Source organism: Adiantum capillus-veneris, chromosome 14 (assembly GCF_014529385.1).
Source record: "Adiantum capillus-veneris isolate H3 chromosome 14, ASM1452938v2, whole genome shotgun sequence".
Classification (NCBI taxonomy): Eukaryota; Viridiplantae; Streptophyta; class Polypodiopsida; order Polypodiales; family Pteridaceae; genus Adiantum; species Adiantum capillus-veneris.
Genome location: NC_140944.1, coordinates 150,846,217 through 150,867,489, shown reverse-complemented (window position 1 = coordinate 150,867,489; position 21,273 = coordinate 150,846,217). Strand labels below are relative to the sequence as shown.

Here is a 21,273-nt window from a genome sequence, read left to right as displayed (position 1 = left end):
TAAGCCAGAGAAGACAGAGGAGATCAGAAGAGTTGTCTTCAGGGAAGATGGACCTAGTGCTAGCACATCAAGACAGCATGGTCAGGCTCAGGAACAGCCTATAGTGGCTAGAGAGGCAGAATCAGTTGTGGTGAGACGTTCTGAGCGTGTCTCCAACCCACCTGATCGTTATGTGCCATCTCTAAATTATGTCATGCTCACAGATTGCGGAGAACCATCTTGTTACAAGGAAGCATTACAAGTGGTTGACTCGAAAAAATGGCAGTTGGCCATGCAGTCAGAGATGACAGCTCTGCATAAAAACCAGACATGGAAGTTGGTTAAATTACCACAGGGCAAAAAGGCTCTACCTTGTAAATGGGTTTACAGGTATAAGATCACCGCTCATGATAGTCAGCCAAAGTACAAAGCAAGGCTTGTTGCCAAGGGCTTTAAGCAAGAACAAGGCATTGACTTTGATGAAGTCTTCTCTCCAGTGGTCAAGATGACTACATTGAGATGCTTTCTTGCATTGGTTGCTATATTGGATTTGGTGTTGCACCAAATGGATGTCAAGACAGCGTTCTTGCATGGTGATTTAGATGTGGAAATTTACATGCAGCAGCCAGAAGGGTTTGTTGAGAAAGGCATGGAACATTTGGTATGCCAGTTGTTAAAGAGTCTTTATGGCTTAAAACAATCACCGAGGGCATGGTACCATAAGTTCCACCAGTTTATGCTTTCTCAAGGCTACAAACGTAGTGAGTTCGATCACTGTCTATATACAAAGAAGGCTAAGGATGGCAGTTGGCTGATCCTTATTTTGTATGTGGATGACATGTTGATTGCTGGCAAACACTTGGAAGAAATTTCAGCTTTGAAGTCAAAGATGGCAAAATCGTTTGACATGAAAGACATGGGTGAGGCAAGTCATATACTTGGTATGCGCATTGAGAGAGACAGATCAAAGAAGTTGATTTGGTTATCTCAAACAGAGTATATTGACAAGGTTTTGCAACGTTTCAATATGGAGAAGGGAAAGGCATTGAGTGTTCCATTGCCACCATATGTGAAACTTAGCAAACAAGATTGTCCTGTGTCTGAGGAAGAAAAGGCTGAAATGGATAAGATTCCATATGCGTCTGCAGTGGGTAGTTTGATGTATGCAATGATTGCTACACGTCCGGATATTGCATTTGCAGTGGGAGTGGTTAGCAGATATATGTCAAATCCCGGCAAGAAACATTGGGAGGCAGTGAAAGGTATCATGAGATACTTAAAACATACAAAGAGTATGCGCATATGCTATGGTAGTCAGGATTTGAGTGTCAGAGGATACACTGACTCAGATTATGCAGGAGACTTGGATAAGAGGAGATCTACATCAGGCTATGTCTTTACATTGGCTGGAGGTGCCATATCATGGCGATCTCGATTACAAGATTGTGTTACGCAGTCTACTACAGAAGCTGAGTATGTTGCAGCAAATGAGGCATGCAAAGAAGCTATTTGGCTTGGTAGATTGGTTGTAGACTTGGGAATCAATGCAGATATGCCAGAGTTATATTGTGATAGTCAAAGTGCTATACAATTGGCAAAGAATCCAGTGTTCCATTCGAAGACTAAGCATATTGATGTGAAGTATCACTTCATTAGGGAAGTACTTGAAGACAAGCAGATACAACTGCTGAAGATCCACACCAAGGACAATCCTGCTGATCTACTCACAAAGGGACTTCCAGGAGAGGGCTTTGTGCATTGTCGTGAGTTATTGGGCATTGGATAGATGGCAGCCATGTAAATCTTTGTACATTTATGTTCATAGATTTACAGTTACTTAAAGTGCCACATTGGACTTTAAGTGGGAGGTTGTTGGGATTAAAGCCCAAGTGGCCTCTTATGCGGATATGGCCGCCCGCCCGCCTAACTCACTTACCTCTAACTCTTTGTATATACTAACATATTCTTTGTGAATACTAAGGAATTGGGAGATAACCCTTCTAACAGTTCTCTGCGTACTGTGTACTGTGTAATCTCACTGTGTGTGTGTGTGAGAGAGTCGACCCACGCTCCGCTCCGCGACTTCATACTTCTCATTGTGTTTCTTTATATCGATGATTTGCTGATCACTGGACAAAATGAGAGACATATTGCTGCATTTAAGGCTGATTTGAATGCTACTTTCAAGATGAAAGATTTGGGGCTGTTGCATCATTACTTGGGTATACAGTTTAAGCAGTGTGATGGTCGTACTGCCTTGTGTCAGAAAAGTTACATAGAGACATTGCTATGTAAGTTTGGACTTGAGGATTGCAAACCTATTGCCACTCCCATGGAAACAGGTTTGAAGTTGAGTCTACATGATGCTGGAAATCCTGCTGATGTCACTCTTTACCAAACTGCTATTGGCTGCCTGGCTGTCAAGAGGATTTTCCACTACCTTAGTGGCACTTTACATCTTGGCTTGTTTTATCCCAAGGGGGGATCATTGCCACCAGATTTACATGCTTTTTCGGACTCAGATTGGGCTGGTTGTTTTGACACACGAGTGTCCACAAGTGGTTTTTGTTTCATGCTTGGGAGTTCATGTATATCATGGTTGAGCAAGAAGAAACCTACTGTGGCCACTTCGAGTTGTGAGGCTGAGTACAGGGCAGTCTTCATAGCTACGGTTGAGTGTGTATGGCTCAGACGCCTTATGGCTGATTTGGGTGTTGGACAGGACACTGCCAACACTATCTACACTAACAGTCAGAGCGCATTGGCAGTTGCGAGGAACCCAGTTTTTCATGATCGCACAAAGCACATTGAGGTGCATTACCACTATGTTAGGGAGAGGCTCTCAGCAGGAGAGCTCATCTTGGCTTATGTGCCAACACAGGACAACCTTGCATATCTTTTCACAAAGGCATTGTCTCGTGAGAAGCTTGAAGCTTTCAACAAAGCTTTGGGCTTCTCCCCTTTGTGAAATGATCATGTCCTCAGGGCATGGCACTTCCCTTTACTCATGTGCCACCTCTCATTCACCGCATCACTCCAAGGGGGATTTGTTACCATATACATGTGGTAGTGATGTGTGTGAGCACACTAGGACCACCGTGGCATTTTTTCCCTCTTTAGGAGGTTTTTTCCCCCGAGCATTGTATATATGCCCATCACTTTAGGGCTATCTATCTTTCCATTGCACACTAAGTAACACACTCTCTATTGTGTGCCTTGAGCTTCCTTCATCTTCTCCAAGCTGTGTGTTTCTCTGCAACCCTAATTCCAATAGTTGTTGCCAAATTGCAAGGCCTAAAAACTAAGTAACAAAACGATATGCCATTAAATGAACCTATATTTACAAAATTGGGTGAAACAATAACAAAATTTTACAAAACATGAAATTTAAAAAAAACATATTGTTGAGTTGAAATATCTCATTTATTCGAGGAGTGCCTGACGATTAGAGGCCTAGCAGGTAAGATATGCATATGGGTTCAGAGGACTTGGAAGATAGGGTTTTTCAAGAAGGATTTGTTCTTAGGAGGGAAGATAATGAAAAGCCAAGCATTGTTAATTTGCAACAAACTATTAGCTTCTGCTTCTTTCAGCAGGTCTGGAAGGCTAGAAATTGATGGGTATTCAAAAATGACATCTTAATAGCTAGCTTCACAAAGATCATCCAAGAAAGAAGAAAGTGATTGTTGCCTTTGGAAAAAGGAAGAACTTAGACAAGTGGAATTGGGAAATTCTTGCCATCTTGATCATTAACAATGGGTAAATAATCATGGATATTGGCTCGCCTCTTTCTGATGCTTTGTAGCACGCATGGCAGGGTTTGACCTCGGTGGGGCCTCTAGTTGTCCCTCTACGATGTGGACAAGTTCTTCATCAACAACTCCATATTTCCGCAGCAGGTGGAGGCCACCCCCTCCTAACTCATTTATGAGCCGACATGAAGGCTATGGTCATGTTTTGTTGTTGCGGACATGCGGCTAACAATGGTGGAGTGGGATGACAATGACAGTGTTACCTTGCTCAATGGAGCCCATCGATTGGCCATGATTTATTTGCTTCGTCACGGCTTCACCATTTTTTTATTTTGGGTGTTTTGTGGGGTCTTGTTGATTCATAGAAGTTGTCAATCTCATATGGCTCCAGGTTTCTTCTTTTTCTTGTGTTGTGTGCACTATGGATGGGGTGGCAATCCAGTCATGGTGGTGGCTTGCAAGGCACAATTCGTATTGTATATGTAGGTTATGTTTATTTTCTTTTCTCTCAAGTTTACGGGTTTCCTTGTAAAAATTCCAATATTATGGACTTTCTAGGCAAAGGTTTGTTCTCTATCTTTGATGTTGCAACCATGGCTCAACTCATCATGGGTTGATGTATCTTATTGTTATGCTTTAATACAGACTTCACTCACTCTTTTTGAGCGAGTATGTGATACACATTTTGAAAAAGAAATGAGAGAGGTATCCAAGCAGATTCTCTCTCTTCTCTATACCACACGTATATTTGATTGAAACCACAAAAGGAGAGAACTCTCAAGTTGCATGAGAACTAGTAGTTCTCTCTCTCTCTCTCTCTCTCTCTCTCTCTCTCTCTCTCTCTCTCTCGTCCTGGTCAAGGGATATTGTTTAAAGATTTCACGAGGGAGATGAAGGGCTGCTTCGAGGAGATGGAGCTCTGTGTGTGTGTGTGTGTGTGTGTGTGTGTGTGTGTGTGTGTTCAGTAGAGACATTGCTCCCTCGACACTTTTGATGACGAGCTATAGCCTTGATGGAGCAAGGGGTTTGAGCTTAAGTGGCACACATGAGCTTAGAATCTCTCTCTCTCTCTCTCTCTCTCTCTCTCTCTCTCTCTCTCCAAAGCAGAGGTAGCGCTCCCTAGACTCTCTCAATGATAGGTTGTTAAGGGCTAAGAGAAATAAGCCTTGTTGGAGCAAGAAATGTGGGCCTAAGGGGCGATCTTGGAGACAATTGACAGTGGAAATACGAGACTGAAGTGAACTTGCCAGGCAACCCATGGTGCAGGTGTAGGCGAGCGCAGGGTGCAGGAGAGGGCAACGTGCAGGTGCAAGTGTAGGCGAGCGTAGGGTGCAAGAGAGTGCAAGTGCAATTGCAACACGGATTTTCTTGGGGTGTGGTGGAGGGATCTTAGAGGTATCTTGATAAGTAATGGGATTTTCTTCATGTGTGGTATGGAGGGATCTTAGGGGTATCTTTATAACTAATGGGATTTCTTTCGTGCAGAGCCAATATATATATGTATAGTTCAAAAGAAAACGTAAAGTACTCAAGAAGATTTTGATCATTCAATGTTTCACATGCAAAAGTCAAATGAATGGTTAACTCTTTTCTTCACTAAGGCTTGTTTTAGAAGGCAAAAAATGTAGAGGGTGTGTTGTCTCTCTTCTTATTTCTCACTATCTTTAAACTACCGCTTTGGCGGTGGAGTGGGATAGACCGACGAGTAGGCTAGCTTGGACCACTAGTAGATATGCAATGGCAGGTGGATGATGTGTTTCCCTTTCTCCCAATTTCCCAAATGTGTAGGTACTAGGCCTAGGACGGTTTACTTTTGAGTTAGGGCTTCAAAGTGTAGGACTTTGTCAAAATTAGTCATCAAGGGTTTTTGTGCGCACAGCTCATAGGTAATATTTGTCCAATTTGGATTGGAATCATAAAGCCGGAAAGGAGTGCCTTGTGAACTCCACCAACTCTTTTTTGTCACGTCTTGAAGCCGTGCAATGAAACAGTGAAAGATACAGGAATTAAGGTTTCTTTTGGTAGAATGAAAGGAAGTTTGTTATGTAGTGTACGAGGAGGGAGAGAGAGAGAGAGAGGGGGGGGGAGGGTGGTTGCAAAGAGGATTTACTTGTAAGGCACCCAAAATGTAGTACTCGCTTATAGGCCTTTATGCAATAAGCAACCCGCTCACTTGAAAGGAAGACAGACAGGCAGAGGCAGAGGCAGAATACCAAGGAAGCAGAGCGTGGCTGGCCATGGAGAGAAGTGCATTTGCAATTGTAGCTACTGTGGTGATGGTGATGGTGATGATGAGGGTGGAAGGCAGCATCATCGGCTACGATGCGCGAGGCCTGCTTTTTGATAAACAGCCCAAGCTCCTATTCTCCGGCTCCATTCATTACCCCCGAAGCACCCCTGAGGTTTGACACTCTCTCTCTCTCTCTCTCTCTCTCTCTCTCTCTCACACACACACACACACACACAAGCGTGCTGTGTGTGTGTGTGTGCGTGCGCGCGTGTGCGTGCGCGGACTACGGCACCACCAACTTTTGCCCTTGATAAGACCAAATTTTGTTGTCTAAAACCTTTCATCCACACATATTGGTCTTAGTGTGTCTTGCATGAGATTCCTACCCAAAAAAAACACTCGCTCAATTCCACAACTTTGGATGGTTGGCTAATTTGTTGTGGCGACTCTGGATATGTCTAGTATTGGAGAGAGGGAGAAAATGGTCCTTTTGCTTGTAGCTAGGCTAGTAAGGGAACCTCCTAAAACTTTATCGTAGCCCTCTATTGTCTGCCTAGCTATTCAATTGTCACCAACCATAGCCCAACACCAAGGGGGACTATACTCATTCTGAAGGTTGGGTACTTGGTGAAAAAATGCATTCACTGACCTAATTAATTATATCTCAATGCTTACGACTCGTGAAAACGCTATTGTTCAAGCTTTGCGAGCCTTATTAATGCTCATTGTGATTAAAGATTCCTTGTGTTTTTGACCATCCATTTGGCATTGAGAATGAGGTGTAGAGGATTGTGTCATTGCTAGATCTTTGTATGTCAGTTGCATTCATGGTTATCGTTTGCTCCTTTCTTCTGTATTTTATCAAGCCCGAAACTTACAGTGTTTGGGTTGCCCCTAGTGGACTTAGTGTTATTTAGCTTGTATAATTGTCTACATCACCAGGTAATATAGAGTTTCCCCTAGGGGGCTCATTTCAGAAGTGTGTTATTGAGTGAGAGTTTGGCTAGAGTAATCTCTTTAGCATACCCACCCCCCTCTCTCTTTCTCTGTCATTGTCTTTGTGTTTGTTGCCATACCTTGTGCACCTCTTATCTCTCCTTCAACATCATCCTAAAAGATATATAGTGTGTTAATATGAATCCTTGCTATAATTTCTCATGCTGCTATTCACGATAAATGCATCTGCATTGTGAAGTAAAGTTACATCATTGCACTAAGAAGGAAAGAGCCTAACATGGGCTCATGTATAGCCTTTGATGACTTTAAATTTGTGGTTTCATAATTAATGCAAATATGCCAACTCAAGTTTTTCCAAGTGGGTTTGACTCTCAGATTTTGGAAGAGAATTCTTGAGGCTTGTCGAGAGAGATTCTAAGACAACCTACACTCTCAAGGTCACCCTTGTAAATATATGAACCTAGCACATGAGCTCAATAGAAGGGGTGATCTAGCCCCATTTTTGACACATTTTCAATATACCAAAGGATATCAATCAAAGGAGATACACAGGTTGAATAGAAAACGGGCGTATTGTATTCTTGAAAAATATGTGGATTAGGCTTTTTTAGTTAGGCCTTCAATGCACATGATATGAAGGGTATACATATAGTGAGTCACGTGTCCTACTCTAAATCCATACACATAAATAATAGGCAAACGTGGATATAAAAATAGTGACCAACTTTAGAATAGACACACATCAATTGAGGATTCTTTATTTGCAATGTCCTCATCTAAGCCTTGGTTGAATAAATCTATTGATAGATACTTGGTAGCTAGGATGTAAGGTGCAGCAGAATGAATGGCGAGGCTCCACTGGGGAAGGAAAACGCCAAGGGTGTGATGAGGGTGGCGATGGGATCTGTTGTGGGTGCTGAGGGGGGGTACTACTGAGAAGTTGCCTATTGAGCGGGAAGCTCTTGCTGCCTCTTCTGCCAGAAAGTGCTAACTTGGGTTTGCTTATATATTAACTTAGCAAAATTGCCCTACCTACTTTTGTTGGAAAGTCACTTAAAAATAATAAGTGAAAATAACCAAAAATAGGAAAATAGGTTAAATGCACTGGAAAATTTCCCTAACTGATGCTAATGGATTCTGATGGGAATTCCGATGATCATGCTGTGTGCAACCGGAGGATATGCATCTATGCTAAGTAACTGGGCATGCACGGTCTACAAATAGACTCATAAAAGTGCCAGATCACTGCTAATCTAAACTGACTGGACTGACTGAACCCTGCTGTGGTGTAGCTTGTCCATGGACACATAGGGTTGGGATGTGTCACGTGGCATCCCCTCCTTTTCAAAGTGAGGTATTGGTACCGAACTGTATGGCATCGAGGGAGATCGCCAACAGCATCCGGAATCCTGGAAGGGACTCTTCGCCGGCCCACTCTGATGTGTGGGTCGTGCGGTAGTTGAACTTCATAAAGGTATGCAACGCTTGTTTCTTTGAGCCGCACCGAAAGCGACTCAAAGTCTTCTATGGCTCTTTTGATGCTTCAACTTCGTCTAGAGACCTGCTTCTTTCGTCTTCAAGAATCTCCATTGCTAAAAATTCCTGAAACCATCTCCAACACAAAACCATGAACATACCCATTCCATGTAAAGTGAAGGAAAAAAATATTGTCTTCTTTAAAGACTGTGTATGCAATGTAGATGAACATAGAGACGGAGTGACAACCCGTTCATCAAACACATGCAAACAATGAGGTCGAATCTTTTCTGTTTGATCGAAATCAATCAACTGTGGCAAATCACAATGGAAATGCCCATACTTGGTGCTCATACAATCATGTGCTCCTTCGGAAACTGTGTCATGCCAAGGAAGAGACATGGAATGCGACTTCCTTACATACATACCTTTCAGCTTTTCATGAACAATCCGCATACATTCGTGCTCATCCATGAGAGAAACGTGCTCAACATACAATATGTCATGCCTAGGAAAAGGGATCACATAATGATGCTGACTGAAATACAGGAAACCTTCATGAATGAAACACTCAAACAATGCGTGCGTATCAATCATGCGAACACACAATACTTCCTGTGAGGGTACTTTTGACCAAGGCTCGAGAGCCAAGATCGCTTCTTTGGGATCTATCGAATCGTCCTGTGGGTGATCTGTGGACCTCGACTCGAAAGCCAAGATCGATTCTTGGTGATTGATCGAATCTACAACGAGATTAGCTTTGCTAGGAACAGCATCAACTAACACATCATCAATCGCATCATCTTCGTGCAAGTCATCATGCTTGTCTTTGTCATCCAAATCATTATCATTCAAATCATCATGCTTCTCATAATCATGCAAATCTTGTGTGTCATGATGTGGAGAAAAAGAGATTGAGAGAATCTCCTTATCCCGAATCCTTTCAGCCTTGTCCTGCATATTAGCAATAAGAGATGGAGAAGGAGCAATGTCCTCTCCATGAATGACAATAGGAGAATCACTGTTGACATTGAGAGTTATAGTGTTAGCCACAAATTTCAGGAGAGCGTTATTATCACGAAACCATTTAATGCCTAAAATCATATCACATCCTGAGAGAGGAGAAACAACAAATCTTCTAGTGAAGGCAGTTTGTTGGATTGCAAACAACACATCAAGGCATTCCTCGATGATGAGAGCGTCCATACCAAGACGAAAGCCAGAGATCCTCGATAGGAGATCTCGGACTAACTTCGAGGCAGGCTCTCTCAACAAGAGAGGAACTGATCACATCATGCATACTACCTGAGTCAAACAATATGACAAAACGGTGCCCCGACGTACGACCATAACATTTAATGAGAGAATCATCAATGGGAGGGTCCTGAGAAACTTGGGGCACACTCGTGTTATCATTCATTGCATTGACAGATGTAGTGGGTGTTGTGGGTTCTTTAGATTCATTCGATTCAAGCTTAGGACATGTTCTTGTATGTGACCCTTAATGTGACAATGAAAACAGCGACCTTCCTTAGAATAAGTGCTTTGTTCTTCCGACGTGATGTATCCTCCTACAATTCCTTGTGCTACCTTTTCATCTGGAGTAAGCTTAGGTTTAGCACTTGTGTTAGCCTTACCCTTAGATTCATTGGAAGAATTCTTTGATGAGAGACTGTTGGAAGATTGGTTAGAAGAGTTATCATTCTTACCATTCTTACCGTTCTGAGGGTTCTGAGAAGTCTGTGAGGTACTTGTGGAAGTCTTGTTCTCCTTAGGCTTTCCCTTGTTGTGCTTCATCTCTTCTGCAAGAGCAATCGCTACCGCCTTGTTGAGATCGATTGGATCGAATACCTCGATATCGTACTTGATATACTCCTCCAATCCAAAGAGAAAAACCTATTTGCGCTCATCATCCGACATGCGTAATTGGGTACCTAGCTGCAAAACACGATTAGAAAAAAACATAACCGGCATACCATTTTGCTTGAGAGCTCGCCAATCGTCCTTCAATTGTGCAAGGTACTGAGGTGGCATAAACCGCGCCTTGAGCTTGTCTTGAAAATCAGCCCAACTAAAAGAGAGGGGCGTGAAATCGTCAGCTGCCTCTAGGTGTGCGGCTAGCTGTGCCTCTTGCCATGCGTGGTACCAATTGATGGCATCACCGGCAAGGTACATAGCGGCCGTCAAAACTTTGCTATTTCCTGTCTTCTTAGTTTTCGCAAAATAAGCATTAAATTGATGCAACCAAGAATGAATAACTGTAGCATCCATCTTACCGTCATACTTACTGAAAGTCAACTTTTCTGTAACTAGATGGTTGGAATCCGCGTCGTGGCTTGCGCCACTTGACGAACTCCCACGATCTTTGGGTGGTTCGGTCTTCGAGGCTAGGATGTGGGAAATAAATTCTTGATGACGAATCTCCTTTTGAGCCTCTCGTACATCGCGCTCGCGTTCGAAAGCAAGTCGATGTTCTTCTTGTTTTGCTGCAAGAGCAATGCGCTCACGTTCCTGAGCAAGGCGCTCACGGTCTTGAGCAAGGCGACTTGCTTCTTGTCTATCCATCATGGCCATTGACCACTACCTCCAGAGGGTTTGGCGTAGATGGAGAAGGGGGAGGGTTGAAGGAATCATCTTCAGGTGGGGACGAGTCTCCGTCGCCTCTCTCATGCTCATCACCTGTATGCGGAGTATCCATTCCGCTTCGGGTAACGACCATGCACTATGATCTTGGGGTCTTAAGCTCGCGAGGAACTTGGGTTCTTGAGGGTCTTGAGGTTCTTGAGGTCCTTGATTCGTGAGAATCTTGGGTTCTTGAGTCTTGAGGGTCTAGGGTACTTGGGGTTCTTGAGGTCCTTGATTGGTGAGAATCTTGGGTTCTTGATGATCTTGAGGTGTTCTTTCGCTTGCAAATCGCGTTGGAGAAGGATCTTCTCTTCACCCGAGTTCTACACCTTTCTGCAGGCGCACCCCTTGGTGGCCTTGTGCTCACACCAAGGTTGCTTTTTCCCACCTCACGTCAATTGGCCGGCCGCTAAGTGCACGGTCCGCTCTCAATGAGTGAAAAGAGACACAAGGGGAGGCTGGACAAGCCCTTCTTTCTTGGGATCCGTGTCATTCTTCAACAAAACACGATTAGGAATCGCCATGCCCAAGTAAACTTGGGTTCGTGCGATCGCAACAAGCAAAAAAAAAATCTTGTGGTTCTTGTGGTTCTTTCCTTGAGTAATGCAGAACACTTCCAAAGCTCTGATACCAATGTAAGGTGCAGTGGAATGAATGTTGTATTTTCTCAAGATTAGTGATCTTTATTGCTCAAGGTTCCTTTTAGTTCTTAGGGAAGGAGAGATCCTTCCGTCTTGTAGAGTGTTGTGATCACGAACAAAGTGAGTGGATATTGTGCGTGCGAGTGAATGAGACTGAGAGAAGGAGAGAGAAGAGATACGACACCGAGAGGTTGTAAAACCCTCCTCCGAAGGCCCCACTCTCGTCGGCGAGAGTGGTCTACTTTGATTGCACAAATGTGTACAATGCGAATGCAATGGACTGATGCAACTTGGACTATGCCGATGACGACGACGACGACGACTCGATGGCTGAAATTTGTAGTCTTCTATCTGATGTTTTTCATGGTCTTCTTGGTGGCTGAAAATGACTGTTTCTTGTTGTCTTAAGGGCTGAGATTCTCTGTTTTTGTTGAGGGAATTTAGGGCTGAATAAAAACGATGATCAAGCCAAGCTTGGGCTGCGTTTTTGTAGCTATGATCGTATGCTGCAAATGCTGCTTATCTGTGATGCCAAGACTGAAGTTAGGGCTGATTACCTGCTGGAAAACGCTAGTAAAAGCTGTGTTTTTTCCTTGATGAAAATCTGTGGTCAAAACGCTGGGTCTACTGCTATCAAAGCTGCGTTTTAAATGGCTGGAAATCTGCTGCCAAAAACGCTGGTTCTTGTGAGCCAAAAACGTTGGCCTTGGCTGATTTGCTAGCGACCAAAAACAGCTAGCAGTAGGGCTGCTTGTAGGGGGAAACAAAACGCCAGAAGGGGATGGCGAGGCTCCACTGGGGAAGGAAAACGCCAAGGGTGTGATGAGGGTGGCGATGGGATCTGCTGTGGGTGCTGAGGGGGGGTACTGCTGAGAAGTTGTGTGTTGAGCGAGAAGCTCCTGCTGCCTCTTCTGCCAGAAAGTGCTAACTTGGTTTGCTTATATATTAACTTAGCAAAATTGCCCTACCTACTTTTGTTGGAAAGTCACTTAAAAATAATAAGTGGAAAATAACCAAAAATAGGAAAATAGGTTAAATGCATTGGAAAATTCCCCTAACTGATGCTAATGGATTCTGATGGGAATTTCGATGATCATGGTATGTGCAACCGGAGGATATGCATCTATGCTAAGTGACTGGGCATGCACGGTCTACGAATAGACTCACAAAAGTGCCAGATCACTGCTAATCTAAACTGACTGGACTAACTGAACCCTGTTGTGGTGTAGCTTGTCCATGGACACATAGGGTTGGGATGTGTCACGTGACATAGAATCTGCCTTTGCTTAGCTTAATGAAGTTATGCCTTTGGAAGGTGCCATGGCGGCCATTCCTATTGGCATCAAGGTAAAATCCAAAGGAATTGGCACATATCTATGCTCAGGATGCAAAGCGACAATTGAAGACCCCAACCACCTTTTCAAAGATTGCCTAGCCACGAGAGGACTTGCAGGGAAAGCGTGAAAATAGGATGTAGAAGACTTGGAATATTTCCTTTTTCAAGGATGATCTCCTCTTGGGAGGAAAGATCTATAGAAATCAAGCCATTCTAGTTTGCACGTAGATTGTTCGCTTTTTTTTCCTCAAGCAAACTTGGAAAGCGAGAAACATCTAAGTTTTCAAAAGAAACCTTGTGATGGCCAAATATGAAGAGATCATACAGAGCAGGGATTGGATTTTCTCTGTCGAAAAAAACAAAAACTCTAATGAGTGGAAGTAGTCACTTGCTCATACTAGCTAGTAGGACTAAGGTTAAGAGTTCAGGCATCTCTCTTGGTTCATATAGTTGGTTCCAGTTTCTCACAAGGACATGTGCTAGGGAGTGAGGGCTGTTTTGTGGCTGTGCCCGGCCAATGTGAGGTAGGTTTCTCATGTCAGGATATGTTTAGCCTTGGGTTTTGGCTCAGTTCCATGGCCATTAGGCTCTTGCAGGATGGGGGTATTTTTCCCTAGCCTTGCCAGTATTTTTCATGTGGCCTAGTGTGCCTCTACCTATTTTTTCCTTCCTTTCCCCAGTCACGAGTGTTGACTACCTAGCCAACCTGGACTCTTGGTTCTATGTAGGTGTGATCAAGGGCACAATCAGATGGCATGGTGCACAATACTCTTGGGAGCACAGACCCCATGGTGGGCAGCCCTAGGATTGTAGAAGGGGGTGGTGATTTGTGAATCACTTTTTCCTCAGCCCAACGTTTTCCATTTCAACATTTTGGGCAACACTCAACCCTATCATTTTTGGTGGGTAGCAGGGTCAGTGCATGGAGTTCCTCTACGGTGTAGTACCGCCTCAAGGTAGCCTTTCATAGGCCCTTTTGACCATGCAGTGGTAGGTTTTCTCATCCAAGATCTAGATCCACATCTAGATCTAGCCAAGAGGAGATGCATTACGATCTAGCCAAGAGGAGATGCATTAGATCTAGGCTCTTAGAGCATGTTGGAGGTGATGCCCATGTGCAGACCGTGTTAGTGGTCTCATGTGCAAGAGCAGTTGGAAGTGTCAGTAGCAGCCGTAGTTGTGTGTACCTCAGGTCTATCCAGTTGCCATGTTTGTTCTATGTTTTTGGTCACTTGTATGAGCAGCTTGTTATTAGCATCAATAGCCTTTCCCAAGTCTCTCTCTCTCTCTCTCTCTCTCTCTCTCTCTCTCTCTCTCTCTCTCTCTCTCTCTCTCTCTCTCTCTCTCTCTCTCTCTCTCTCTCTCTCTCTCTCTCTCATTCTTAGATGACCTGTCTCTTTCTACCTCAGGGATCTCTCTTCTCCACAAGTGGCCTTGTTCATGTGTTTGGCATTGCAGGTGCTCTAGGTCGGAGTCGAGGTGTCCAACAGATCACGATCCAGTTCTTGTCTTCAGTGCATCTTCCGCTGTCACCGTTGACATGATATCAGAGCCCTATGGTGATATGACCACCTTGGATGCTCGGATTTGGCTGATCCGGTGAGGTTTTTGACATAATTGAGAGAGAAGAAGCTTGTTGTTGTTTTTTGGTTTTCTCCAAGTTTGGGGCAGATTTGAGTATGTGAAGGCCTTGGATCCTTGTCTACCACTTCCTCGTCTTTACCCTTATTTACCCCAACCTCTCCTCACCGAGGGGACTCAATGGAAGTTGCAAGATATGTAGCAATGCTAGATTGCTTTGGTTTCTTCCTAGATGGAGTCATCCTACCGCGACTTCCCGCAAGGGGATCAAGCATGCGATTGTTGGATCCAGAGGTGGAGCTATTTATTTGCAGCTTCTTCTTCAGAGAGAAGTGCTTGGACAACACTAGGATCTTCTTCATCACTTTTGGGGGAGTTTTGTATGGTTGTGTGTTTTCTTCGAGGAGATGGATTGGCAGATTTGTTGTGCCTTTTGCAAATGCACGTCTTTCTTGGGATTGTTGATAGAGCTACCTATCCGATGCATAGCATGTTGACAATTCGGTTGCACTTTTATACCGGATTGTGGATTATGGATGACAGAGGGGATATCTTCCCTTCTTGAAGCAAAGGATGTTCTTTAATTTTCCATTGTCCATCTAAGGATGGAAGTTCCAGTTCTAGCTTCAGTTGACTCTTGTTCTTCCAGTGTATAGCAGTTTAGGTGCATGTTCCAGTGCATGTGTTGGAATTGGCTTTGACAAGCAAAGGGAGATACTTCTATCTCTAGAACTGATTATTGTGTTCACAATACCATTTTGTTGTGGTGTGTGAGCAGTGGTGAACTAACGCTTGATGCCATGCTCATTGCAATAATAATTGAATACATTTGCAATAAATTTCCCTCCTTGATCTGTTTAAAGCTTCTTAACCTTCTTTCATGTCTGTTTCTACAATTTTATGCCACAATTGGAATTTACTAAAAACCTCACTCTTCTCATGAATGCAATACACCCATATCTTCCTTGTAAAATCATCAACTAAAATAAAAAAGTAGAAAGATTTACCCAAAGTAGAAATAGACATTTTACCACAGAAAATGCCTGCTTGCCTATCATACAAGCCTCACATACTTCTTTCATATATGCAATTGTAAGCGTATATGCAACCATCCCAAATTTCTACATCTCATTTAACATTGTAGTATGTAATACTAAGGTCACCGAATCTCTCATGACAAAGTTTAGGTCTACTCTTTCTGCACCTTTCTATGATCATTGATAAAGATAATTCCACCATACTCCTTTACCCACTATTTTGCTTTCAGAATCCAAGTTTTTTTATATTGATTTCTTAAAGCAAACTATAAGACCATGATTTGTGACTGTCGTAACGTAGATCATCTTCTTCTTGAAGAGATGCTTCTTTTTTTTGGTAATTGCTAAAAGACAGATGGCTCCAAACCTTTCAACTAGGAAACTTAGCATTATTATCGACAATTATATTGATGGATTCTTGTAGAGGCTTTTAGAAACTATACCAATCTCTTGTACTCATCATGTGTCAAGATGCTTCACTATCTAAAATCTCAAGGCCATCAACAATTGGAGTTTAAACTAATGAGCATACTTCTTTCATGAAGACCCATCTTTCAAGCTCTTCTTTACCATTGTTTGGCCAATTCTTTGTCTTTCCAATAAGCTTTGAAGGCTTCATTCTTCTCATCCATGGAGGTCTTTTAGGTGCTTGATAAAGACCTCCACTTTCTCCCCTTCAGCAAGATTTTTAATTTCAAGTTGATTTCTAAATTTTGAATTAGGGTATGATTGTGTAAGCCTCATATTGGCGAGCCAACATACTCTAAGATTCATGTACTTTGGTGATGTGGTGAATCAAACTGAGGACAGTCACTTACACACATGATAATGGCACATAGAGCATCTACACTTTGTCTCTTTTGCACATGTAGAAGGGTTGCATTAGGAGGAATTGTTTGACTTGAATTTTCTAAAATCAAGGGTTGAAATGGACTTGGGTCTGTGCGAGTTGGTCTCAGCATTGTATCAACAATTTTTAGAAATCCCAAATTGCAAAGGTTTTTAATTTCTATAAGGTGTAATTTGTGCCTTTATATTTTCCTTCCATGAAAGCTGGTGGATAAATGGGTAATGGTGTAGCACCAACAACAATAACATTTGAAAAGGACAGCATCACTTAATAATAAATATAAATTTGTAGGCAATTCTTGCAGTAAATGAAAGTAGAGAAACGTTGTAAATTATACAATGAAGAGAATCATAATTTTTTTATGACCAACTTGATACAATGTGATGAAGTTGTCCACCCATGCACTCTCAAGGTATATCTTAGTTGACGGCTTAGACAATTTAAGCTAATAGGGTATACAAGTTGCACGGGCTTGATATCACAACATTAGATGCTTTAGCTCATGGCAATAGACTCCTTATAGTGTTGAGCAAGGATGATAGGTTAGTGGATATAGCATAGGTGGTTTGGGCATTAGATGTGCATTGTCCACAGCCATCACCATCCATGCCGGTCATCGACTGTTATCTATTGATCGACTTGCCACGGGCTAACGTCAATCAATTGTTTGCTAGTATAGAGTATCTACAAACATGATACAACAATGAGCACTTTGACCTTTAAGTTGAAATCCCATCAAAGATGTGTGTGTTGATGGCTTCTTCTCATAGTGCAACTTCATAAGTGTTCAAAAAACGGCAAAGTGAGATACATGTTGAAAAGCGGGCATTGAGTACATGCTAACATCTGACAAAGACCTTGGAATTAGATGAGAAATTGGGGTGAATGATAATATTAACAACCCTTGTCTGTTCAAGTATTGATTTTCATTTTGACATGAAATTTACCACAATTTCTTGGCATTCTAAGGTTTTAAGATATCAAAATTACGTACAATATAGTGCATGCATTTAATTTTTTTACATGAACTCTCTTCAATTTGAGGTTTTGTATTAACTACTATAAAGCTTGCTCTCCTTGCTACATATCTAAATAATAAACATTTTATTTAGAAGACTTAGCTACCTCCATTGCATTATCATTTACATTTATGCTGCAAAACACATTCAAGGTTTTTAATTTGATAGCCCATGACAATCATTCTCCATGTACATGAAATGGAGGAGACTGATGTATAGAAAAGTGAACTTGTGATATTAAAATTTGGATTTCATATACGCCTTTCAATTACTCAAAGAACTTGTGACCATGGCATAAATAATTGTGTGTGTGTGTGTGTGTGTGTGTGTGTGTGTGTGTGTGTTGCAGATGTGGGAGAGTTTGATATCAAATGCAAAAGAAGGAGGCTTGGACGTTGTACAAACCTATGTTTTTTGGAATGCACATGAGCCAGAAGAGGGCAAAGTAAGTGCTATTTAGATCAAATAACACACATCATGTAGAATTTTTGAAATGTATGGTAATTGTTGTGCATGCATATATTAGGTAAGAAATGTCACAATTTGGAAGAGAATTTCATGTTAGGGTCATAATCACATTCAGTTTTTTTTCATGACACGTGTTGATCTTCTCTTTGTCATATTGTAGTACAATTTTGAGGGAAATCTAGATCTTTTGAAGTTCTTGAATCTGGTAAAAGAAGCAGGCCTCTATGTCAACCTTCGCATTGGCCCTTTCATCAATGCTGAGTGGAACTTTGGGTACTTCTCAACAATTTTTCTATTTCATATAATTTTCTCTTTGGTTTTGGCAGCAATAGGTTAGGCAAACACACAATCTTTTGCTAAACAGTTTATTTCGTGTGCTCCATTAATAAATTTCTCAAATAGACAACATTACAAAATTTATGTATGACAATCCCTATTGTGCAATTTGATCATACAAGTGTGAAGTGGGTCAAGAAAACATGTGTAAAAATATGCATTATAAGGCACACAATAGCTCTATCTCTCCCCTCACATGAATATTTGGTAAAATTACCAAAATACCCTTTAAACATTTGGGTGGACACAAGTGAGTGCACTCATGATGCAAAAGAGAATTGCCTATATAATGAGAGAAAGAGAGTGAGAGATGAATACGACTATCTTGCATAAATCCACTTGAAAACGTACATTAGAGATGCCTCACACAGTTTGAAGATGGCATGTAGTGTTTACACCAAGGTGGATAGGTATGATAAATATAGTACATAGAAAACAATAAAAACCACTGTAGGGTATGTGTAGTCACGAATAATACCAAAAATACGTTAAGTACTAAGTACAAACAGATGTACATGTCTACATTTGCATGGTTGCATACATGCACACATATGCATATATACATACATATGTCTACAACCTAATACACATGGATACATGCATGCATGGATGTGTATTGGTGAATGTGTACAAGTAACAACTAGTACGGTATGTACTAATACCAATATGTGTATTTATTGTATCGTATGGAAAGAATGATAAATATGAGTTTGGAATGCAACCTTGGTTTACACCACAAGCGTTCATATCACTTGATGTATCATGTGGCATGGTAGACAAATAGACCTCGTGGTTAGGATATGTGAGCCTAAGAATAGGTCACATCGCCTACCACAAGCATAGGTTTACTAATTATCATCCCCTTAAGCTCGAGTCATAAAAAGAGTAACATGATAACAAAGCAAACCTAGTGATAATGCAAAAATTAAGATTCTGGTGGTCATGTTTAGGAAAGAGACTTTGGTGGTTGTCAAGGGTATTAGAGCCTAGTTCCCTCAATTAGTATAAGGCCTTTGTCCTCCTTCTTGGGAGATATGACATTGTCAAGAGAAGGTATTGGGTCCTTCTGATATTTTGGTATCTCTAGAAGTGCTTGAGAAGTACCACCACTTTGTCTTTCTTCTTATAGTTGAGCACAAGCAAATTTGAGCCCGTTCAACTATCTCCTTCCTTTCTCTACTAAGGAAGCCCTTAAATTTCCATTTTCAAAATTCTATTTTAGTACATAAAATTAGCATAAAACAACCTTTCTAAGTTTATCCATGCTTGTGAAAAAGTCCTTGCATCATCTATGTATCTTATGTGGTCATCACCTAGTGCAATGGTGATGATGCATAAAGCTTGCCGCCCCTTATGTTTTTGAGGTGTCTAGTATGCAGCACAAATGTTCTCTTTTCTCTCAATAGCTTCACAAAATCATAGAGATTTACTTTACCAAATTCCCTCTATGTATGAAATCCACCTCTATGAGTTTGCCTCGATATTCTTTGCTCATAAGGTGGATGTAACGAGTATGTGTGCAGGGACAATCTTGCCTCTAGTACATGAAGGAGTCACTTATTCCCTTTACAACCAACCCAATGAGTTTGAAGAAACTGGAGCTTGAATGTTGGATGGGTCTCGTTGGGTTGGTTAATCCATGGCTTACACTAGTTGTCCCTTTAATCCTACTTGACATGGGAGAAATGGTTAGTTTCAAAACATAATCTAGAGGATTGTACAACTATGGTCAAAAAAGCTTTCAAGTATGGTCTATAGAGCATGTAAAATTTATGGTAAGGTCGCAACAAAAGAGCTTTCAAAGGTTTGGCCTAGCTACAACCTAGTTGTTTTCAATTGTGCTTGTTGTTTAATTTGAGAGGGTTGAGTGTTGAAATTCCTTATGAATTTGTAAAGGGATGAATTGGTGCAACTATGCCTACAATCTATTCAATTGGTCACATCCCAATCTCACTGTTGTCAAATTGAATTGTGTGCAATATTAAGCAATAAATTGACTTTATAAGAGGTTAATTAATGCAATGAAGGGATGTGGACTCACCCTAGGTTTCATAAGAGATACCTATTTAGGTGCTGATGCAAATTCAACTTGAGAAATAGCTTCCACACACCAGAAAAGGTTTATCCTTGTTTGGCCAAAGTTGAGTAATTACAGAGGAAGATTGAGAAGATTTGCTAAGCTTTTCATTTAAGAAGCTATTTTGTTGAAAGAGGGATGGTCATAAAAAATCATATTGATTTTGATGCAATTTTTTTGTGTAAATAGAACTTGTTCTTTCTTTCTCATGTACTATATCCTATGCAGCGGACTACCAGTGTGGCTATACCTTCAAGACAATGTAGGCATGAGAACAAACAACACCATTTTCATGGTGAGAATATTGTTTGTATCATAAAATTAAACGTGACAACCTTTCTTGATTTTGAGACGGTGCCATTCATCTTGATTGCAGAAAGCAATGCAAGATTTCACAACTAAAATAGTTCAAATGATGAAAGACCAAAACATGTTTTCATGGCAAGGAGGGCCCATCATTATGGCACAAGTAATGTCCATGCTATTTCTTCTTGTCTATTAGAGTTTGCATTTCAAATGTTTTTTACATCATAAACAAGAAAGGATACTATTGAACTTGTGGTTCTCAGATTGAGAATGAGTTTGGAGCCTATAAAAAGGACACTTCTGCATATGCCTATGCTATGTGGGCTGCAAATATGGCAATTGGACTAAACACGAGTGTCCCATGGATTATGTGCAAACAACCTGATGCACCAGACCCTGTGGTAAAGTTCCTTTCAGACTTATCCTTTCTTTGGTAAATTATATAAGCTTTTCATGACATTCCAAGATAAATTGATGTGATAATGTTTACCAATCAATTGTTCCTTCTTCCAAGAAACATAAAGGCAAAACTGTTAGTTACAACACATTACTTATCCCCATTTGTAACGTTAGACAATAAAATGTTTATGTCAAAATTTGTAC

At 41.4% G+C, this 21,273-nt stretch overlaps 1 protein-coding gene across 5 annotated transcripts in view; it reads left to right on the top strand.

Moving 5' to 3' along the window:
• The first annotated feature begins 5,818 nt into the window (after positions 1-5,818).
• Positions 5,819-21,273, top strand: part of LOC147443362 (beta-galactosidase 1-like) — a 152,224-nt gene continuing 136,769 nt past the window's right edge. For 2 of the 5 annotated variants that reach the window (XM_086529241.1, XM_086529243.1), the window contains exons 1-6: positions 5,819-6,133; positions 17,833-17,928; positions 18,112-18,224; positions 20,593-20,659; positions 20,741-20,833; positions 20,934-21,071. In XM_086529241.1, coding sequence (XP_086385367.1) covers positions 5,969-6,133; positions 17,833-17,928; positions 18,112-18,224; positions 20,593-20,659; positions 20,741-20,833; positions 20,934-21,071 — 672 coding nt within the window. In that variant the 5' untranslated portion in view covers positions 5,819-5,968. The remainder of the gene's footprint in view (positions 6,134-17,832; positions 17,929-18,111; positions 18,225-20,592; positions 20,660-20,740; positions 20,834-20,933; positions 21,072-21,273) is intronic. The other 3 variants (XM_086529239.1, XM_086529238.1, XM_086529240.1) reach the window with 2 other exon arrangements.